Genomic DNA, 23,489 nt, shown 5'->3' on the forward strand with positions numbered 1-23,489 from the left:
CACACACACATACATCCAGATACACACACACACACATACATCCAGATACACCACACACACACACATACATCCAGATACACACACACACACATACATCCAGATACACACACACACACATACATCCAGATACACACACAACACATACATCCAGATACACACACACACACATACATCCAGATACACACACACACATACATCCAGATACACACACACACATACATCCAGATACACACACACACACATACATCCAGATACACACACACACACATACATCCAGATACACACACACACATACATCCAGATACACACACACACATACATCCAGATACACACACACACATACATCCAGATACACACACACACACATACATCCAGATACACACACACACACATACATCCAGATACACACACACACACATACATCCAGATACACACACACACATACATCCAGATACACACACACACACATACATCCAGATACACACACACACATACATCCAGATACACACACACACATACATCCAGATACACACACACACATACATCCAGATACACACACACACACATACATCCAGATACACACACACACACATACATCCAGATACACACACACACATACATCCAGATACACACACACACATACATCCAGATACACACACACACATACATCCAGATACACACACACACACATACATCCAGATACACACACACACACACATACATCCAGATACACACACACACATACATCCAGATACACACACACACATACATCCAGATACACACACACACATACATCCAGATACACACACACACACATACATCCAGATACACACACACACATACATCCAGATACACACACACACATACATCCAGATACACACACACACATACATCCAGATACACACACACACATACATCCAGATACACACACACACACATACATCCAGATACACACACACACACATACATCCAGATACACACACACACACATACATCCAGATACACACACACACATACATCCAGATACACACACACATACATCCAGATACACACACACACACATACATCCAGATACACACACACACACATACATCCAGATACACACACACACATACATCCAGATACACACACACACATACATCCAGATACACACACACACACATACATCCAGATACACACACACACATACATCCAGATACACACACACACACATACATCCAGATACACACACACACATACATCCAGATACACACACACACATACATCCAGATACACACACACACAAACATCCAGATACACACACACACATACATCCAGATACACACACACACATACATCCAGATACACACACACACATACATCCAGATACACACACACACATACATCCAGATACACACACACACATACATCCAGATACACACACACACATACATCCAGATACACCACACACATCCAGATACACACACACATACATCCAGATACACACACACACACATACATCCAGATACACACACACACATACATCCAGATACACACACACACATACATCCAGATACACACACACACATACATCCAGATACACACACACACACACATACATCCAGATACACACACACACACATACATCCAGATACACACACACACATACATCCAGATACACACACACATACATCCAGATACACACACACACACATACATCCAGATACACACACACACATACATCCAGATACACACACACACATACATCCAGATACACACACACACATACATCCAGATACACACACACACATACATCCAGATACACACACACACATACATCCAGATACACACACACACACATACATCCAGATACACACACACACACATACATCCAGATACACACACACACATACATCCAGATACACACACACACATACATCCAGATACACACACACACACATACATCCAGATACACACACACACATACATCCAGATACACACACACACATACATCCAGATACACACACACACATACATCCAGATACACACACACACACATACATCCAGATACACACACACACATACATCCAGATACACACACACACATACATCCAGATACACACACACACACATACATCCAGATACACACACACACATACATCCAGATACACACACACACATACATCCAGATACACACACACACACATACATCCAGATACACAACACACACACATACATCCAGATACACACACACACACATACATCCAGATACACACACACACATACATCCAGATACACACAACACATACATCCAGATACACACACACATACATCCAGATACACACACACACACATACATCCAGATACACACACACACACATACATCCAGATACACACACACATACATCCAGATACACACACACATACATCCAGATACACACACACATACATCCAGATACACACACACACACATACATCCAGATACACACACACACACATACATCCAGATACACACACACACACATACATCCAGATACACACACACACACATACATCCAGATACACACACACACATACATCCAGATACACACACACACACATACATCCAGATACACACACACACATACATCCAGATACACACACACACATACATCCAGATACACACACACACATACATCCAGATACACACACACACATACATCCAGATACACACACACACACATACATCCAGATACACACACACACACATACATCCAGATACACACACACACACATACATCCAGATACACACACACACACATACATCCAGATACACACACACACATACATCCAGATACACACACACACATACATCCAGATACACACACACACATACATCCAGATACACACACACACACATACATCCAGATACACACACACACATACATCCAGATACACACACACACACATACATCCAGATACACACACACACATACATCCAGATACACACACACACACACATACATCCAGATAGACACACACACATACATCCAGATACACACACACACATACATCCAGATACACACACACACATACATCCAGATACACACACACACACATACATCCAGATACACACACACACACACATACATCCAGATACACACACACACATACATCCAGATACACACACACACATACATCCAGATACACACACACACATACATCCAGATACACACACACACATACATCCAGATACACACACACACACACATACATCCAGATACACACACACACATACATCCAGATACACACACACACATACATCCAGATACACACACACACATACATCCAGATACACACACACACATACATCCAGATACACACACACACACACACATACATCCAGATACACACACACACATACATCCAGATACACACACACACATACATCCAGATACACACACACACACACATCCAGATACACACACACACATACATCCAGATACACACACACACACAACATCCAGATACACACACACACACATACATCCAGATACACACACACACACATACATCCAGATACACACACACACATACATCCAGATACACACACACATACATCCAGATACACACACACACACATACATCCAGATACACACACACACATACATCCAGATACACACACACACATACATCCAGATACACACACACACACACATACATCCAGATACACACACACACATACATCCAGATACACACACACATACATCCAGATACACACACACACATACATCCAGATACACACACACACATAGATCCAGATACACACACACACAAACATCCAGATACACACACACACAAACATCCAGATACACACACACACATACATCCAGATACACACACACACATACATCCAGATACACACACACACATACATCCAGATACACACACACCACATACATCCAGATACATACACACACACATACATCCAGATACACACACACATCCAGATACACACACACATACATCCAGATACACACACACACACATACATCCAGATACACACACACACATACATCCAGATACACACACACACATACATCCAGATACACACACACACACACATACATCCAGATACACACACACACACATACATCCAGATACACACACACACATACATCCAGATACACACACACATACATCCAGATACACACACACATCATCCCAATACACACACACACATACATCCAGATACACACACACACATACATCCAGATACACACACACACATACATCCAGATACACACACACACACATACATCCAGATACACACACACACATACATCCAGATACACACACACACACATACATCCAGATACACACACACACACACATACATCCAGATACACACACACACATACATCCAGATACACACACACACATACATCCAGATACACACACACACATACATCCAGATACACACACACATACATCCAGATACACACACACATCCATCCCGATACACACACACACATACATCCAGATACACACACACACATACATCCAGATACACACACACACATACATCCAGATACACACACACACATACATCCAGATACACACACACACATACATCCAGATACACACACACTCATACATCCAGATACACACACACACATACATCCAGATACACACACACACATACATCCAGATACACACACACACATACATCCAGATACACACACACACATACATCCAGATACACACACACTCATACATCCAGATACACACACACACATACATCCAGATACACACACACACATACATCCAGATACACACACACACACATACATCCAGATACACACACACATACATCCAAATACACACACACACATACATCCAGATACACACACACACATACATCCAGATACACACACACACATACATCCAGATACACACACACACATACATCCAGATACACACACACACACATACATCCAGATACACACACACACACATACATCCAGATACACACACACACACATACATCCAGATACACACACACACACATACATCCAGATACACACACACACATACATCCAGATACACACACACACACATACATCCAGATACACAAACACACATACATCCAGATACACACACACACATACATCCAGATACACACACACACACACATCCAGATACACACACACACATACATCCAGATACACACACACACACATACATCCAGATACACACACACACACATACATCCAGATACACACACACACATACATCCAGATACACACACACACACATACATCCAGATACACACACACACATACATCCAAATACACACACACACACATACATCCAGATACACACACACACATACATCCAGATACATACACACACATACATCCAGATACACACACACACACATACATCCAGATACACACACACACATACATCCAGATACACACACACACATACATCCAGATACACACACACACACATACATCCAGATACACACACACACACATACATCCAGATACACACACACACAACACATCCAGATACACACACACACATACATCCAGATACACACACACACACATACATCCAGATACACACACACACATACATCCAGATACACACACACACACACATCCAGATACACACACACACATACATCCAGATACACACACACACACATACATCCAGATACACACACACACACATACATCCAGATACACACACACACACATACATCCAGATACACACACACACATACATCCAGATACACACACACACACATACATCCAGATACACACACACACATACATCCAGATACATACACACACATACATCCAGATACACACACACACACATACATCCAAAAACACACACACACATACATCCAGATACACACACACACACATACATCCAGATACACACACACACATACATCCAGATACACACACACACATAAATCCAGATACACACACACACACATACATCCAGATACACACACACACACATACATCCAGATACACACACACACATACATCCAGATACACACACACACATAAATCCAGATACACACACACACATGCAGATACATACACACAGACATACACATTCACATACACAGTGACACACTCACACATACACATACTCTCAGACACACACACACACCCACACAGTCATGGTCAGTGCTTTCAGATTCGATTACTTAGAGTGTGGAAACAGGCCCTGCTCCTAGTGAGCATACTGCCTGACCCTGGACGGGGACACACACTCAGAGACTGAGGGCTGGGGATCGGGTGGGGTGGAGGAGAAGGCTTACCCTCACTGTGGATAATGTTCGCGACGTCCAGGGAGGCCAGTTCAGCTTCTTCATCCCGTTTAAAACGCAAGGCTTTACACTTCTCCAGGGAGGGATTCCCTACGGACAACAGCAGGGACGGAGGGGGTGAGGGAGGGAGAAAGGGATGGGGAGGGAGAAAGAGAGAGAGAGGGGTGGAAAGGGAGATGAGGGATGGAGTGAGGGAGAGAGTCGGGAAATGTGAGGGGGCATGGGAGTAGGGGGGTGGAGGTTAAGTGAGGAAAAAGGGGGGGGGGGCGAGAGAGGGACGGAGGGGAGGAAAGAGAGAAAGAGGGGGGGGGAGACAAAGAGAGACGGTAAATGTGACAGGGTGGGGTGGGGTAAGTGAGGAGGTAAGGGAGGGGGAGGGGGAGCAAGAGAGAGAGACGGGAAATGTGAGGGGGTGAGGGTAAGTGAGGAGGTAAGGGAGGGGGACGGGGGGAGAGAGAAAGAGAAAGAGAGAGGGGGGGAGAGAGAGAGAGTACGTGAAGGGGTAAGGCGGTAGAGATGGAGAGAGAGAGGGGTATATGAGGGGGGGGACGGAGAAAGTGAGAGAGTGAGGGGGCAAGAGAGAGAGAGTGCGCGTGAGGGAGGGAGAGATGGGAAAAGTGATGGTGTGAGGGAGAGAGTGAGGGAGATAGACAGACAGGAGAGGGTGAGGGAGAGAAAGGGGAGGAGAAACAGCATTCTGACATGAGTTGTGTTTCTGATTTCCTGGAACAGACAGAGCCCTCCCTCTCCGCCCCCCCCCCCCCCCCCCCCCCCCCCCCCGCCCCCCCCCCCCCCCCTCCCCGCTCAGGGAGCACAGACACCCGCCTACAACCCCCTCCCTCAGGAAGCCTATCTCACCCCCCCCCAAACACAGCCTCCCTCCCTCTGGGACCCCAATCTCTCCCTCCTTCCCTCAGGGACCCCAGTCCCTCCCTCCTACCGACCGGGAGCCCCAACCCTCTCCTGCTGTGTGTCTGTCCCACACTGCGGTGGGGTGTTGGGGGGGTGTTGGAGTCGGTACTTGTTCAGTACCTTTGATGCCCAGCTCCTCGAGCTCCCTGCGGAGTACTCTGATCCTGGATTTATCGGTGCGGCAGTCTGCAAACAGCTTCTTGTAATTGCGGCGCACCCCACATGCCACAATGTACCGTTTCAGACGTTTCAGGGTGGGGTGTTCATCTTGTCTCCTCTCCTTCGGCTGCGCCTTCCTCTGCAACACACACACACGGGAACGTTAACTCTGTATCTGACCCCATGCTGTCCCTGTCCCTGGGGGGAGTGTGTGTGAGACAGAGAGTCCCTCTGTATCTGACCCCGTTCTGTCCCTGTCCCTGTCCCCGGGGGGGGGGAGTGTGTGTGTGACAGAGGGTCCATCTGTATCTGACCCCGTGCTGTCCCTCTCCCTGTCCCTGGGGGGAGTGTGTGTGTGAGACAGAGGGTCCCTCTGTATCTGACCCCGTGCTGTCCCTGTCCCTGTCCCTGGGGGGAGTGTGTGTGTGACAGAGGGTCCCCCCTGTATCTGACCCCGTGCTGTCCCTGTCCCTGGGGGGAGTGTGTGTGTGACAGAGGGTCCCTCTGTATCTGTCCCTGTCCCTGTCCCTGGGGGGGAGAGTGTGTGTGACAGAGGGTCCCTCTGTACCTGACCCCGTGCTGTCCCTGTCCCTGTCCCCGGGGGGGGAGTGTGTGTGTGTGACAGAGGGGTCCCTCTGTATCTGACCCCGTGCTGTCCCTGTCCCTGTCCCTGGGGGGAGTGTGTGTGTGACAGAGGGTCCCCCTGTATCTGACCCCGTGCTGTCCCTGTCCCTGTCCCTGGGGGGGAGTGTGTGTGTGACAGAGGGTCCCTCTGTATCTGTCCCTGTCCCTGTCCCCGGGGGGAGTGTGTGTGTGACAGAGGGTCCCCCTGTATCTGACCCCGTGCTGTCCCTGTCCCTGACCCCGGGGGGAGTGTGTGTGTGTGACAGAGGGTCCCTCTGTATCTGACCCCGTGCTGTCCCTGTCCCTGTCCCTGTCCCTGGGGGGAGTGTGTGTGAGACAGAGTGTCCCTCTGTATCTGACCCCGTGCTGTCCCTGTCCCTGGGGGGAGTGTGTGTGTGACAGAGGGTCCCTCTGTATCTGACCCCGTGCTGTCCTGACTCGGTGCAGACGGAGGTTACTTCACTGACCTTGGAGTTGTTTCTGTTGTGTCCTTTTCCCGTGCGTCGCTGACCCTTCCCTCCTCCTGCCTCACCATCTTCCTCACTCTCGCTGCTGGAGTCGGTGCTGCTTCCCCTCTGTGCCTCATCCCCACGGTCCCTCACCGAGCTGGATTTCTCGCTCCGGGAGCTCTCGTCCGAGGAGCTGGACTCTGCGTCTGTCTGACCCTGGTCGCCGGTCTCTTCCTGCTCCCGCTGCGCTCTCGCTGCTCCCCTCCCGGTGTCCGACGGAGGGTCCTCGCTGCTGCTGGACTCTTCCCCCTCGCTGCCTTGGGATCTCCGAGAGACGACCCGGTCTCTGTCCTCTGACCCGCTCTCTTCCCGCCTCTGCGGCTTGGAGCTACGCCCCACCCTGTCCGACTCTCTGGCCTCCTCCTCCAGTCGGCGAGCTGCTCTCTGGTCTGGGGCGGGTGGGGGCTGCTGGTGGTCTCCCTCCCCCTCCTCCTCGGTGTCACTGGAGCCCGCTGATGTGCTCGCTCTCCGTGCCCGGACCCCGCGCTTCCCTTTCCCACTGTCTGTAACACGGAGAGGTCGAGGAACAAAGGGAGAGTCAGTGAGGACCACACTCACCCCCTCCCTGTCACTGTACACCCTCAACACCACCTCCCTATCTCTGTAACCCCCTTACACCCCCTCACTATCTCTGTAACCCCCCTACACCCCCTCCCTGTCTCTGTAACGCCCCTACACCCCCTCCCTATCCCTGTAACCCCCTACACCCCCTCCCTATCTCTGTAACCCCCTACACCCCCTCCCTGTCCCTGTAACCCCCATACACCCCCTCCCTGTCTCTGTAACCCCCTACACCCCCTCCCTATCTCTGTAACCCCCTACACCCCCTCCCTATCTCTGTAACCCCCTACACCCCCTCCCTGTCTCTGTAACCCCCTACACGCCCTCCCTATCTCTGTAACCCCCTCCATCCCCCTACACCCCCTCCCTATTTCTGTAATCCCCCTACACCCCCTCCCTATTTCTGTAATCCCCCTACACCCCCTCCCTATCTCTGTAACCCCCTACGCCCCCTCCCTATCTCTGTAACCCCCTACACCCCCTCCCTATTTCTGTAATCCCCCTACACCCCCTCCCTATCTCTGTAACCCCCTACACCCCCTCCCTATCTCTGTAACCCCCTACACCCCCTCCCTATCTCTGTAACCCCCTACACCCCCTCCTTGTCTCTGTAACCCCCCTACACCCCTCCCTGTCTCTGTAACCCCCTACACCCCCTCCCTATCTCTGTAACCCCCTACACCCCCTCCCTATCTCTGTAACCCCCTACACCCCGTCCCTATCTCTGTAACCCCCTACACCCCCTCCCTATCTCTGTAACGCCCTATACCCCCTCCCTATCTCTGTAACCCCCTACACCCCCTCCCTATCTCTGTAACCCCCTACACCCCCTCCCTATCTCTGTAACCCCCTACACCCTCTCCCTATCTCTGTAACCCCCTACACCCTCTCCCTATCTCTGTAACCCCCTACACGCCCTCCCTATCTCTGTAACCCCCTCCATCCCCCTACACCCCCTCCCTATCTCTGTAACCCCCTACACCCCCTCCCTATCTCTGTAACCTCCTACACCAGCTCCCTATCTCTGTAACCCCCTACACCCCCTCCCTGTCTCTGTAACCCCCCTACACCGCCTCCCTGTCTCTGTAACCCCCTACACCCCCTCCCTATCTCTGTAACCCCCTACACCCCCTCCCTATCTCTGTAACCCCCCTACACCCCCTCCCTGTCTCTGTAACCCCACTAAACCCCCTCCCTATCTCTGTAACCACCCTACACCCCCTCCCTGTCTCCGTAACCCCCTACACCCCCTCCCTATCTTTGAAGAGGCACATGGACAGTGAGCGAAAGAGAAAGAGAGGGTGAGAGTAGAGAGAGAGGGAAGGAGAGACAGAGTAAGTGTGTGAGAGAGAGGGAGATGGAGAGAGTGTGACAGAGAGAGTGGGGAGAGAAAATGAGTTAGTGTGTGTGAGAGATAAGGAGAGACAGAGAGCGTGTGAGAGCGAGCAAAAGCGATAGTGAGTGAGAGAGAAAGAGAGAGCGCACGTGAGGGAAAGACAGTGACAGTGTGTGTGAGAGAGAGAGAAACAGAAAGTGAGAGAGGGTAAGAGAGAGAGAGGGAGAGGGAGAGAGAGAGAGAGACACAGGGAGTGACAGCCAGTGAGTGAGACAGAGGGGGAGAGAGAGAATGAGTGTGAGAGAGAGAGGGAGAGTGACAGAGAGAGAGAGAGGGAGTGAGAGCCAGTGAGTGAGAGAGGGTGAGAGAGAGAGGAGTGAGTGAAAGAGACAGAGATAGAGAGGAGGGAGTGACAGAGGAGAGTGAGTGTGAGTGAGAGAGTGAGTGAGAGAGAGATGAGAGAGAGAGAGAGAGAGAGAGAGAGCAAGAGAGAGGGGGAGAGCGAGTGAGTGAGAGAGGATGAGAGGGAGTGAGAGAAAGAGAGAGAGAGTGTGACAGAGAGAGACAGGGAGTGAGAGCCAGTGAGTTGGTGGGGGGGGGAGGTGTTAATAGGGACAGGTGCCTTACCAGAGCTGGGAGAATGGGTTCGTGTTTTCTTGGTTAGCTGTGTGCGACCGTTCACTTTGCCATCTCCTCCATTGGAATCCCGTGCTCGACTCCTGTATTTCTCCTTCCTCAACAACTCCGCCTTCACACTCAGAGGCACATCATCATCACTGGACTCGTCATCCTGAGACAAGGACACATATAGGGAAATGAAGACTCAATACAACAGGAGTCCACCAAGAACAGTGGGGGGAATGGGGCCCCGCACTGTGGGAGGGACAGCGCTGAGGGAGCCCCACACTGTGGGAGGGTCAGTGCTGAGGGAGCCCCACACTGTGGGAGGGTCAGTGCTGAGGGAGCCCCACACTGTGGGAGGGTCAGTGCCGAGGGAGCCACGCACTGTGGGAGGGTCAGCGCCAAGGGAGCTCCGCACTGTGGAAGGGTCAGTGCTGAGGGAGCCCCACACTGTGGGAGGGTCAGTGCTGAGGGAGCCCCGCACTGTGGGATGGTCAGCGCCGAGGGAGCCCCGCACTGTGGGAGGGTCAGTGCTGAGGGAGCCGCGCACTGTGGGAGGGTCTGTGCTGAGGGAGGGTCAGTGCTGAGGGAGCCCCACACTGTGGGAGGGTCAGTGCTGAGGGAGCCCCACACTGTGGGAGGGTCAGTGCTGAGGGAGCCCCACACTGTGGGAGGGTCAGTGCTGAGGGAGCCCCGCACTGTGGGAGGGTCAGTGCTGAGGGAGCCCCGCACTGTGGGAGGGTCAGCGCCGAGGGAGCCCCGCACTGTGGGAGGGTCAGTGCTGAGGGAGCCCCTCACTGTGGGAGGGTCAGTGCTGAGGGAGCCCCGCACTGTGGGAGGGTCAGTGCTGAGGGAGCCCCGCACTGTGGGAGGGTCAGCGCCGAGGGAGCCCCGCACTGTGGGAGGGTCAGTGCTGAGGGCGCCCCTCACTGTGGGAGAGGAGTGAGGGGTGGGCTGCACCAACCTCATTTTCGAGCAACACTTTCTCCACCGCCTGCTTTAGCTGCATCTTCTCCTCCTTGGTCAAGGAATCCTTTTTCATGTGTTTCTTAAATTTCTCCTTCACAATCGCGTGGGTCAGGTTACTGTCGGGACAAAGCAAGCCCGTGAGTGTCGGTCAACCCCGATTCCTTCACCTGGTCTTAGCCAGTGGATACCTGCAACTTGTGCCCCTTGGACCATTTGCCCAACCCTCCTCCCACCCACCTTCACCTCGCTCCCTACGTCCTCACTGACCCCCCCCAAACCTCCCTCTCTCACCCTACACAGCCACCCGCGCACACCCACCGGCCTACTCTTGTCCTGGATTAACTCCACAGAGGTTAGTATCCCATCACCAAGTCACCAACTGAGTTGGGCGGCACGATGGCTGGCACTGCTACCTCACAGTGCCAGAGACCTGGGTTCAATTCCCATCTCAGGCGACTGCCTGTGTGGAGTTTGCACATGTCTGTGTGGGTTTTCTCCGGGTGCTCCGGTTCCCTCCCACAGTCCGAAGATGTGCGGGTTAGGGTGAACTGGCCGTGCTAAGTTGCAGACAGTGTGGGGTGAAGGGGTAAATGTAGGGGAATGGGTCTGGGTGAGTTGATCTTCAGAGGGTCGGTGTGGACCTGTTGGGCCGAAGGGCCTGTTTCCACACTGTAAGTAATCTAATCATGATTATTCTGATAATATTCACTGACGTGAAATAACAATGATATTTAATGACAAGATGTATAACCCTATCAATACTATTTACTGATACACCATTACAATAATATTTAATGACTCGATATAAAATTACATCGACATCATTCACTGATTGATAATATTTAATGAGAAAGGATACAATTATAATGATATTATTTAGTGATAAGGCATAACAATGACATTTCATGATAAGACACATTATCATAACGATACATCCTAACAATAATATCTACTTATATAAGATAACATAATATTTAATGGTTGCATATAAAAGCAGAACTATTTACTGATATACAATAACAATGATGTTTATGATTCGCCATGTAACTATTGCAAAATTATTTGTCGATACACCTTAATGATGATATTTAACAACAGTAGATATAAATGCAACGACAATATTTACCACCAAACACAAACAACGATATTTAGTGGGGGGATATATAAGAAAATTGAAAACGTTCACAGATTTCCAAAAACGACAAAAATTAATGATTGGTTATATAATTAAAACATTAATATTTACTGAAATTTGGGAACACGATATTTAAAGACGAGATACACAATTATACAAATAACATTTAAGGACATGATATCTACACACATCAATAATATCTACTGATATACCATAACCATGACATTCAGTGACGGGTTACACAACTAATTTGATATAACTCACCGATGGGTGATATTTAACGGGGGGATATATAATTATATCGATAATACTCACCGACGGGTGATGTTTAACGGGGGGATATATAATTATATCGATAATACTCACCGACGGGTGATATTTAACGGGGATATATAATTATATCGATAATACTCACCGACGGGTGATATTTAACGGGGGATATATAATTATATCGATAATACTCACCGACGGGTGATATTTAACGGGGGGATATATAATTATATCGATAATACTCACCGACGGGTGATATTTAACGGGGGGATATATAATTATATCGATAATACTCACCGACGGGTGATATTTAACGGGGGGGTATATAATTATATCGATAATACTCACCGACGGGTGATATTTAACGGGGGTATATAATTATATCGATAATACTCACTGACGGATGATATTTAACGGGGGATATATAATTATATCGATAATACTCACCGACGGGTGATATTTAACGGGGGATATATAATTATATCGATAATACTCACCGACGGGTGATATTTAACGGGGGGATATATAATTATGTCGATAATACTCACCGACGGGTGATATTTAACGGGGATATATAATTATATCGGTAATACTCACCGACGGGTGATATTTAACGGGGGGATATATAATTATATCGATAATACTCACCGACGGGTGATATTTAACAGGGGGATATATAATTATATCGATAATACTCACCGACGGGTGATATTTAACGGGGGATATATAATTATATCGATAATACTCACCGACGGGTGATATTTAACGGGGGGATATATAATTATATCGATAATACTCACCGACGGGTGATATTTAACGGGGATATATAATTATATCGATAATACTCACCGACGGGTGATATTTAACGGGGGGATATATAATTATATCGATAATACTCACCGACGGGTGATATTTAACGGGGGGATATATAATTATATCGATAATACTCACCGACGGGTGATATTTAACGGGGGATATATAATTATATCGATAATACTCACCGACGGGTGATATTTAACGGGGGATATATAATTATATCGATAATACTCACCGACGGGTGATATTTAACGGGGGATATATAATTATATCGATAATACTCACCGACGGGTGATATTTAACGGGGGGATATATAATTATATCGATAATACTCTCCGACGGGTGATATTTAACGGGGGATATATAATTATATCGATAATAGTCACCGACGGGTGATATTTAACGGGGGGATATATAATTATATCGATAATACTCACCGACGGGTGATATTTAACGGGGGGATATATAATTATATCGATACTACTCACCGACGGGTGATATATAACGGGGGGATACATAATTATATCGATAATACTCACCGACGGGTGATATATAACAGCAGTATATATAGTTATATCCATAATAGTCACAGATATATGATATTTAATGATGTTTAATCGCGGGATATATAGTTATATCAATAATATTCACCGATATATGATATTTAATGATACTTAATGATGGGATATTAGATTAGATTAGATTAGATTACATAATGATACTTAATGATGTTTAATAACAGGATACATCATTATATCGATAATATTCACCGATATATGATATTTAATGATATTTAATAACTGTATATATAGTCATATCGATAATATTCACTGATTTATGATATTTAATTATGTTTAATAACGGGATATATAGTTATATTGATAATATTCGCTGATATATGATATTTAATAACTGGATATATAATTATATCGATAATATTCACCGATATATGTTATTTAATGATGTTTAATAACAGGATATATAGTTATATCGATAATATTCACCGATATATGATATTTAATGATATTTAATAACTGGATATATAGTTACATCGATAATATTCACCAATATTTGATGTTTAATAACGGGATATATAGTTATATCGATAATATTCACCGATATATGATATTTAATAACGGGATATATAGTTATATTGATAATATTCACCGATATTTGATGTTTAATAACGGGATATATAGTTATATCGATAATATTCACCGATATATGATATTTAATGATATTTAATAACTGGATATATAGTCATATCGATAATATTCACCGATTTATGATATTTAATGATATTTAATAATGGGATATATAGTTATATCTATAATATTCACCTATATATGTTGGTTAATGATATTTAATTATGGGATATATAGTTATATCGATAATATTCACCGATATATGATATTTAACGATGTTTAATGTTGGAATATATAGTCATATCAATAATATTCACCGATATATGATATTTAATGATATTTAATAACAGGATATATAGTTATATTGATAATATTCACCGATATATGGTATTTAATGATATTTAATAATGGGATATATAGTTATATCGATAATATTCACCGATATATAATATTTAATGATGTTTAATGTTGGGATATATAATTATATCGGTGATATTCACCTATATAGGATATTTAATTATATTTAATAACGGGATATATAGTTATATCGATAATACTCACCGACGGGTGATATTTAACGGGGGATATATAATTATATCGATAATACTCACCGACGGGTGATATTTAACGGGGGGATATATAATTATATCGATAATACTCACCGACGGGTGATATTTAACGGGGGGGTATATAATTATAACAATAATACTCACCGACGGGTGATATTTAACGGGGGGGTATATAATTATATCGAAAATACTCACCGACGGGTGATATTTAACGGGGGATATATAATTATATCGATAATACTCACCGACGGGTGATATTTAACGTGGGATGTATAATTATATCGATAATACTCACCGACGGGTGATATTTAACGGGGGGATATATAATTATATCGATAATACTCTCCGACGGGTGATATTTAACGGGGAGATATATCATTATATCGATAATACTCACCGACGGGTGATATTTAACGGGGGATATATAATTATATCGAAAATACTCATCTACGGGTGATATTTAACGGGGGGATATATAATTATATCGATAATACTCACCGACGGGTGATATATAACGGCAGTATATATAGTTATATCGATAATATTCACAGATATATGATATTTAATGATGTTTAATCGCGGGATATATAGTTATATCATTAATATTCACCGATATATGATATTTCATGTTGGGATATATCGTTGTATCGATAATATTCTCCGATATAGGATACTTAATGATGTTTAATAATGGGATACATAGTTATATCGATAATATTCACCGATAGGTGATATTTCATGATATTTAATAACTGTATATATAGTCATATCGATAATATTCACCGATATATGATATTTAATGATGTTTAATAATGGGATATTTAGTTATATCAATAATATACACCGATATATGTTATTTAATGATATTTAATAACAGGATATATAGTCATATCGATAATATTCACCGATATTTGATGTTTAATAACAGGATATATAGTTATATCGATAATATTCACCGATATATGATATTTAATGATATTTAATAACTGGATATATAGTTATATCGATAATATTCACCGATATATGATATTTAATGATATTTAATAACTGGATATATAGTTATATCGATAATATTCACCGATATATGTTATTTAATAATGGGATATATAGTTATATCGATAATATTCACCGATATATGATATTTCATGATATTTAATAACTGGATATATAGTTATATCGATAATATTTACCGATATATGTTATTTAATGATATTTAATAACTGGATATATAGTCATATCGATAATATTCACCGATATATGATATTTAATGATATTTAATAATGGGATATATATTTATATCTATAATATTCACCTATATATGTTAGTTAATGATATTTAATTATGGGATATATAGTTATATCGATAATATTCACCGATATATGATATTTAATGATGTTTAATGTTGGAATATATAGTCATATCAATAATATTCACCGATATATGATATTTAATGATATTTAATAATGGGATATATAGCTTTTTGGAACAGCTAGTCATGGAGCCCACAAGAGAGCAGGCTATTCTGGACCTAGTGCTTTGCAATGAACCAGACTCTATAAAAGATCTTAAAGTAAGGGAACCCTTAGGAAGTAGCGACCATAATATGGTAGAGTTCAGTCTGGAGTTTGAAAGGGAGAAGGCGAAATCTGATGTAATGGTGTTACAGTTGAATAAAGGTAATTATGAGGGCATGAGAGAGGAACTGACTAAAATAGACTGGAAGCAGAGGCTAACCGGGAAGACACTAGAGCAAAAATGGCAGGAGTTTGTAGGTATAATTGAGGACACTGTACAGAGGTTCATTCCCAAGAAAAGAAAGATTAACCGGGGAGGGATTAGACAACCTTGGCTGACAAAGGAAGTCAGGAAATGTATTAAAGAAAATGAGAGATCCTATAAAGTGGCTAAGAACAGTGGGAAATCAGAAGATTGGGAAGGATACAAAAGCAAACAGAGGATAACAAAGAGTGTAATAAGAAATGAGAGGATCAAATATGAAGGTAGGCTAGCCAGTAATATTAGAAATAATAGTAAAAGTTTCTTTCAGTACATAAGAAACAAACGACAGGCAAAAGTAGACATTGGGCCACTTCAAACTGATGCAGGGAGCCTAGTGATGGGAGATAAGGAAATAGCAGGAGAACTTAACAAGTACTTTGCGTCAGTTTTCACAGTGGAAGACAGGAGTAATATCCCAAAAATTAAAGGGTGTCACGGGGCTGAGTTGAGTATGGTTGCCATTACGAAAGAGATAGTGCTAGAAAAGTTAAAAAGTCTTAAAATTGATAAATCTCCTGGCCCCGATGGGATACACCCTAGAGTTCTGAGAGAGGTTGCTGAGGAAATAGCAGAGGCATTGGTTGAGATCTTTCAAGAGTCACTGGAGTCAGGAAAGGTCCCGGATGATTGGAAGATGGCTGTAGTAACCCCCTTGTTCAAGAAAGGATCAAGGCAAAAGATGGAAAATTATAGGCCAATCAGCTTAACCTCGGTTGTTGGTAAAATTCTAGAATCCATCATTAAGGATGAGGTTTCTAAATTCTTGGAAGAGCAGAGTCTGATTAGAACAAGTCAACATGGATTTAGTAAAGGGAGGTCATGCCTGACAAACCTGTTGGAATTTTTTGAAGAGGTAACAAGTAGGTTAGACCAGGGGAACCCAGTGGATGTGGTCTATCTGGACTTTCAAAAGGCCTTTGATAAGGTGCCACACGGGAGACTGCTGAGCAAGGTGAGGGCCCATGGTGTTCGAGGTGAGCTGCTGAGATGGATTGAGGATTGGCTATCTAACAGAAGGCAGAGAGTTGGGATAAAAGGTTCTTTTTCAGAATGGCAGCCGGTGACGAGCGGTGTCCCGCAGGGTTCGGTGCTGGGGCCACAGCTGTTCGCATTATATATTAATGATTTGGATGAGGGAACCGGGGGCATTCTAGCGAAGTTTGCCGATGATACAAAGTTAGGTAGACAGGCAGGTAGTACTGAGGAAGTGGGGAGGCTACAGAAGGATCTAGACAGGTTGGGAGAGTGGTCCAGGAAATGGCTGATGGAATTTAACGTGAGCAAGTGCGAGGTCTTGCACTTTGGCAAAAAGAATATAGGAATGGACTACTTTCTAAATGGTGAGAAACTTAATAAAGCCAAAGCACAAAGGGATCTGGGAGTGCTAGTCGAGGATTCTCTAAAGGTAAACATGCAGGTTGAGTCTGTGATTAAGAAAGCGAATGCAATGTTGTCTCTTATCTCAAGAGGGTTGGAATATAAAAGCAGAGATGTACTACTAAGACTTTATAAAGCTCTGGTTAGGCCCATTTGGAGTACTGTGTCCAGTTTTGGTCCCCACACCTCAGGAAGGACATACTGGCACTGGAACGTGTCCAGCGGAGATTCACACGGATGATCCCTGGAATGACAGGTCTAGCATATGAGGAACAGCTGAGGATCCTGGGATTGTATTCGTTGGAGTTTAGAAGATTAAGGGGAGATCTAATAGAGACATACAAAATAATACATGGCTTTGAAAAGGTGGATGCTAGAAAATTGTTTCTGTTAGGCGAGGAGACTAGGACCCGTGGACACAGCCTTAGAATTAGAGGGGGTCATTTCAGAACAGAAACACAGAGACATTTCTTCAGCCAGAGAGTGAGGGGGCCTGTGGAATTCATTGCCACGGAGTGCAGTGGAAGCCGGGACGCTAAATGTCTTCAAGGCCGAGATTGATAGGTTCTTGTTGTCTAGAGGAATTAAGGGCTACGGGGAGAACGCTGGCAAGTGGAGCTGAAATGCGCATCAGCCATGATTGAATGGCGGAGTGGACTCGATGGGCCGAATGGCCTTACTTCCACTCCTATGTCTTATGGTCTTATAGTTATATCGATAATATTCACCGATATATGATATTTAATGATGTTTAATGTTGGAATATATAGTCATATCAATAATATTCAACGATATATGATATTTAATGATATTTAATAATGGGATATATAGTTATATCGATAATATTCACCGATATATGGTATTTAATGATGTTTAATGTTGGAATATATAGTCATATCAATAATATTCAACGATATATGATATTTAATGATATTTAATAATGGGATATATAGTTATATCGATAATATTCACCGATATATGGTATTTAATGATGTTTAATGTTGGAATATATAGTCATATCAATAATATTCACCGATATATGATATTTAATGATATTTAATAATGGGATATATAGTTATATCGATAATATTCACCGATATATAATATTTAATGATGTTTAATGTTGGAATATATAGTCATATCAATAATATTCACCGATATATGATATTTAATGATATTTAATAATGGGATATATAGTTATATCGATAATATTCACCGATATATGGTATTTAATGATGTTTAATGTTGGAATATATAGTCATATCAATAATATTCACCGATATATGATATTTAATGATATTTAATAATGGGATATATAGTTATATCGATAATATTCACCGATATATAATATTTAATGATGTTTAATGTCGGGATATATAGTTATATCGGTGATATTCACCTATATAGGATATTTAATTATATTTAATAATGGGATATATAGTTATATTGATATTTAATGATTGTTTTGAAAATTTGGCAATATTTAAAGCGGGTTGTTACTTTCTGAGGCGAAAGGCGAAGATATTTTCCGGTGAATTCCGGGACAGCTGATAATTCCTTTTTTAAAAAGTTTAATTTCATGGGAAAATAAAATTTAAAAAACATTTTTTTTTAGATTTTTTTTAAAACCCAAAAATGATGATGTTTTTCGGTTGGGGTTTGAAGGTGGTGATTGTCCTGGTGGTTCCTGACCGTCTTTTTGAGGAATTATTTAAATTTATTTTATTATTTACCTCAGATCCAGCCTCCGGACAAACTCTTCCACTTCCGCCGCCATTTTGGCGCCTTCACCGCCCTCCGCCAATCAGACGCCGCCTTCACCGCCCTCCGCCAATCAGACGCCGACTCTCCCTCTCCCCGCCCATCGGACCCCGCCTCCCCCGCCCTCCGCCAATCACACACCGCCTCTACCTCTCCCTGCCAATCAGACGCCGGTTCTCCCGCGCTCCGCCCATCCGTACCCGCCTCCCCCACCCTCCGCCAATGAGACGCCTTTGTCCCCCTTCTCCACCAATCGGAGGCTGTCTCTCCCCGCCACTCACATGCCGTCCCTCCTTCCCTCCGCCAATCGGCCCCTTTTGTTGGGCACGCTGCCTCGCGGAAACTCGGAAGGGGCGTCTGCCATGTTTGTGCGGGGCACCGTCCCCGTTGATTTAAATCGGAACGGTCTTTCGGCCATGTTTGTGCGGGGCGCCGTCGCCGTTCGTTGTTTTACGTGTGGCGGGTGGGTCAGCCATCTTTATGCGGGGCAGCCTGCCTTCCATTGGCGTGGCTGTCGGCCATCTTTAAGCGGGGCTGTCCTGCATTACAATGGGGCGGGTGTGTGTGGGTCGGCCATGTCTGTGCGGGGCAGATCCAATGCCAAGCCTGGTCTGGGTGTGGGAGGCCTGGCCTATTTGGATGAGGCCTGGTCTGGGTGGGAAATGCCAAGTCTGGATGGGAAAGGCCTGGTCTAGGTGTGTGAGGCCTGTTCTGGGTGTGTGAGGCCTAGTCTGGCTGGGAAAGGCCTGGTTTAGGTGTGTGAGGCCTAGTCTGGGTGGGAAAGGCCTGGTTTAGGTGTGTGAGGCCTAGTCTGGGTGGGAAAGGCCTGGTCTGGGTGAGAGAGGCCTAGTCTGGGTGTGTGAGGCCTAGTCTGTGTGGATATTGTCTGGTCTGGGTGTGGGAGGCCTGGTCTATTTGGATGAGGCCTGGTCTATTTGGATGAGGCCTGGTCTGATTGGGAAAGACCTAGTCTGGATGGGAGGGGCCTGGTCTTGGTGGGAGAGGCCTGGTTTGGGTGCAAAAGGCCTGGTCTGGGTGGGAAAGGACTGGTGTGGGTGGGAGAGGCCTAGTCTGGTTGAGTGAAGCCTAGTCTGGGTGGATATTGCCTGCTCTTCGTATGGGAGACCTAGTCTGGGTGTGGGAGGCCTGGTCTATTTGGATGAGGCCTGGGCTGGGTGGGAAACGCCTGGTCTGGGTCGGAGAGGCCTGATCTGGGTGTGGGAGGCCTGGTCTATTTGGATGAGGCCTGGTCTGGGTGGGAGAGGCCTAATCTGGGTGGAAGAGGCCTGGTCTGGGTGGATGAGGCCTAGTCTGGTTGAGTGAAGCCTAGTCTGGGTGGATATTGCCTGCTCTGCTTTTGGGAGGTCTGGTCTGGGTGGGTGAGGCCTGATTTGGGTGTGTGAGACCTGGTCTGGGTGGGTGAGGCCTGGTGTGGGTGGGTGAGGCCTGGTGTGGGTTGGAGAGGCCTAGTGCGGGTGGATGATGCCTGGTCTGGGTGGGTGAGGCCACGGTCTCGCTGCAGGAGGCCCCGTCTGGGTGGGGGGTGGATGCAAGGACGGGTATACATCGATTGTGGGCGATTTGGCCTCGTTTCCAATGATTTTCAAACGTCGTTTGTTTGTCTTATTGGTTTCATTTCAGCCTCTTGCTCCTCAGATTCGGTGCAGACAGGGTGTGGACAGATGGAGCCCGCTCCTAGACCTGACTCTAAACAGCTCGGACAGTCCTTTTTCAGCTATTACACCCTTTATCTCACTCCCTGCTTATTACTGACATACCAGCCAGTGGAAACAAAATGGTTCAGAATTTAGGATAAGATCACCTCTTAATCGTCTCCGCTCTGTGGAGAATTAGCCCCAATCTCTCTCACCTTCCCTTGTATCGCAACTCCCTCGTTGCTGGTACCACTTCTGGCAGAGTCATAGAGCACGGAATCAGACCCTTTGGCCCAACCCATCCATGCTGACGGATATCCTAAATTAACTTAGTCCCATTTCAAGTCATAGGGATGTACAGCACGGAAACAGGCCCTTCGGCCCAACTCGTCCATGCTGACCCAGATATCCCGACCTAACCTGGCCCGTATCCCTCTAAACCCCTTCCTATCCACGTCCCCATCCAAATGCCTCTTAAATGTTGTCGTTGTACCAGCCTCCACCACTTCCTCCGGCAGCTCGTTCCACACACACGCACCACCCTCTGGGTGAAAAGGTTGCCCCTCGGGTAACTTTCTCCTCTCACTATGCCCTCCAGTTCTGGACTCGCCCACCCCAGGGACGTGTTCACCCTCTCCGGTGCCCCTCGTGATTTTATAAACCTCGGTAAGGTTCCCCCACAGCCTCCGACCCTCCCGGCCTCTCCCTGTAGCTCAAACCCTCGGACATCCTGTACTCAACTGTTTCACAACATCCTTCCTGTAGCGGGGAGACAGGAATTGAACTCAGTATTACCGGAGTACCCCTGACCAATACGTGACTCTCCCCTCCCAACGCACTGACCTATTAAAGAAAGCATACCTAACCCATCCATGCTAGCACACATATCCCAACCCAATCTAGACCCCTTTGCCAGCACTTGGCCCGTATCCCTCTAAACCCTTCCTATCCACGTCCCCATCCAAATACCTTTTA

The 23,489-nt window shown here is 45.4% G+C and overlaps 1 protein-coding gene across 1 annotated transcript in view; it reads right to left on the reverse strand.

Annotated features, from left to right (window-relative positions):
* hirip3 (HIRA interacting protein 3) overlaps positions 1-20,942 on the reverse strand; it is a 36,759-nt gene extending 15,817 nt beyond the window's left edge. The window contains exons 1-6 of the mRNA XM_072566610.1: positions 20,832-20,942; positions 12,003-12,123; positions 11,045-11,207; positions 8,479-9,023; positions 7,349-7,526; positions 6,308-6,406 (exon numbers count right to left, since the gene is read on the reverse strand). Coding sequence (XP_072422711.1) covers positions 6,308-6,406; positions 7,349-7,526; positions 8,479-9,023; positions 11,045-11,207; positions 12,003-12,123; positions 20,832-20,875 — 1,150 coding nt within the window. The 5' untranslated portion in view covers positions 20,876-20,942. The remainder of the gene's footprint in view (positions 1-6,307; positions 6,407-7,348; positions 7,527-8,478; positions 9,024-11,044; positions 11,208-12,002; positions 12,124-20,831) is intronic.
* Between the last annotated feature and the right edge of the window lie 2,547 nt (positions 20,943-23,489).

This window comes from Chiloscyllium punctatum, chromosome 51 (genome assembly GCF_047496795.1).
Source record: "Chiloscyllium punctatum isolate Juve2018m chromosome 51, sChiPun1.3, whole genome shotgun sequence".
Lineage (NCBI taxonomy): Eukaryota > Metazoa > Chordata > Chondrichthyes > Orectolobiformes > Hemiscylliidae > Chiloscyllium > Chiloscyllium punctatum.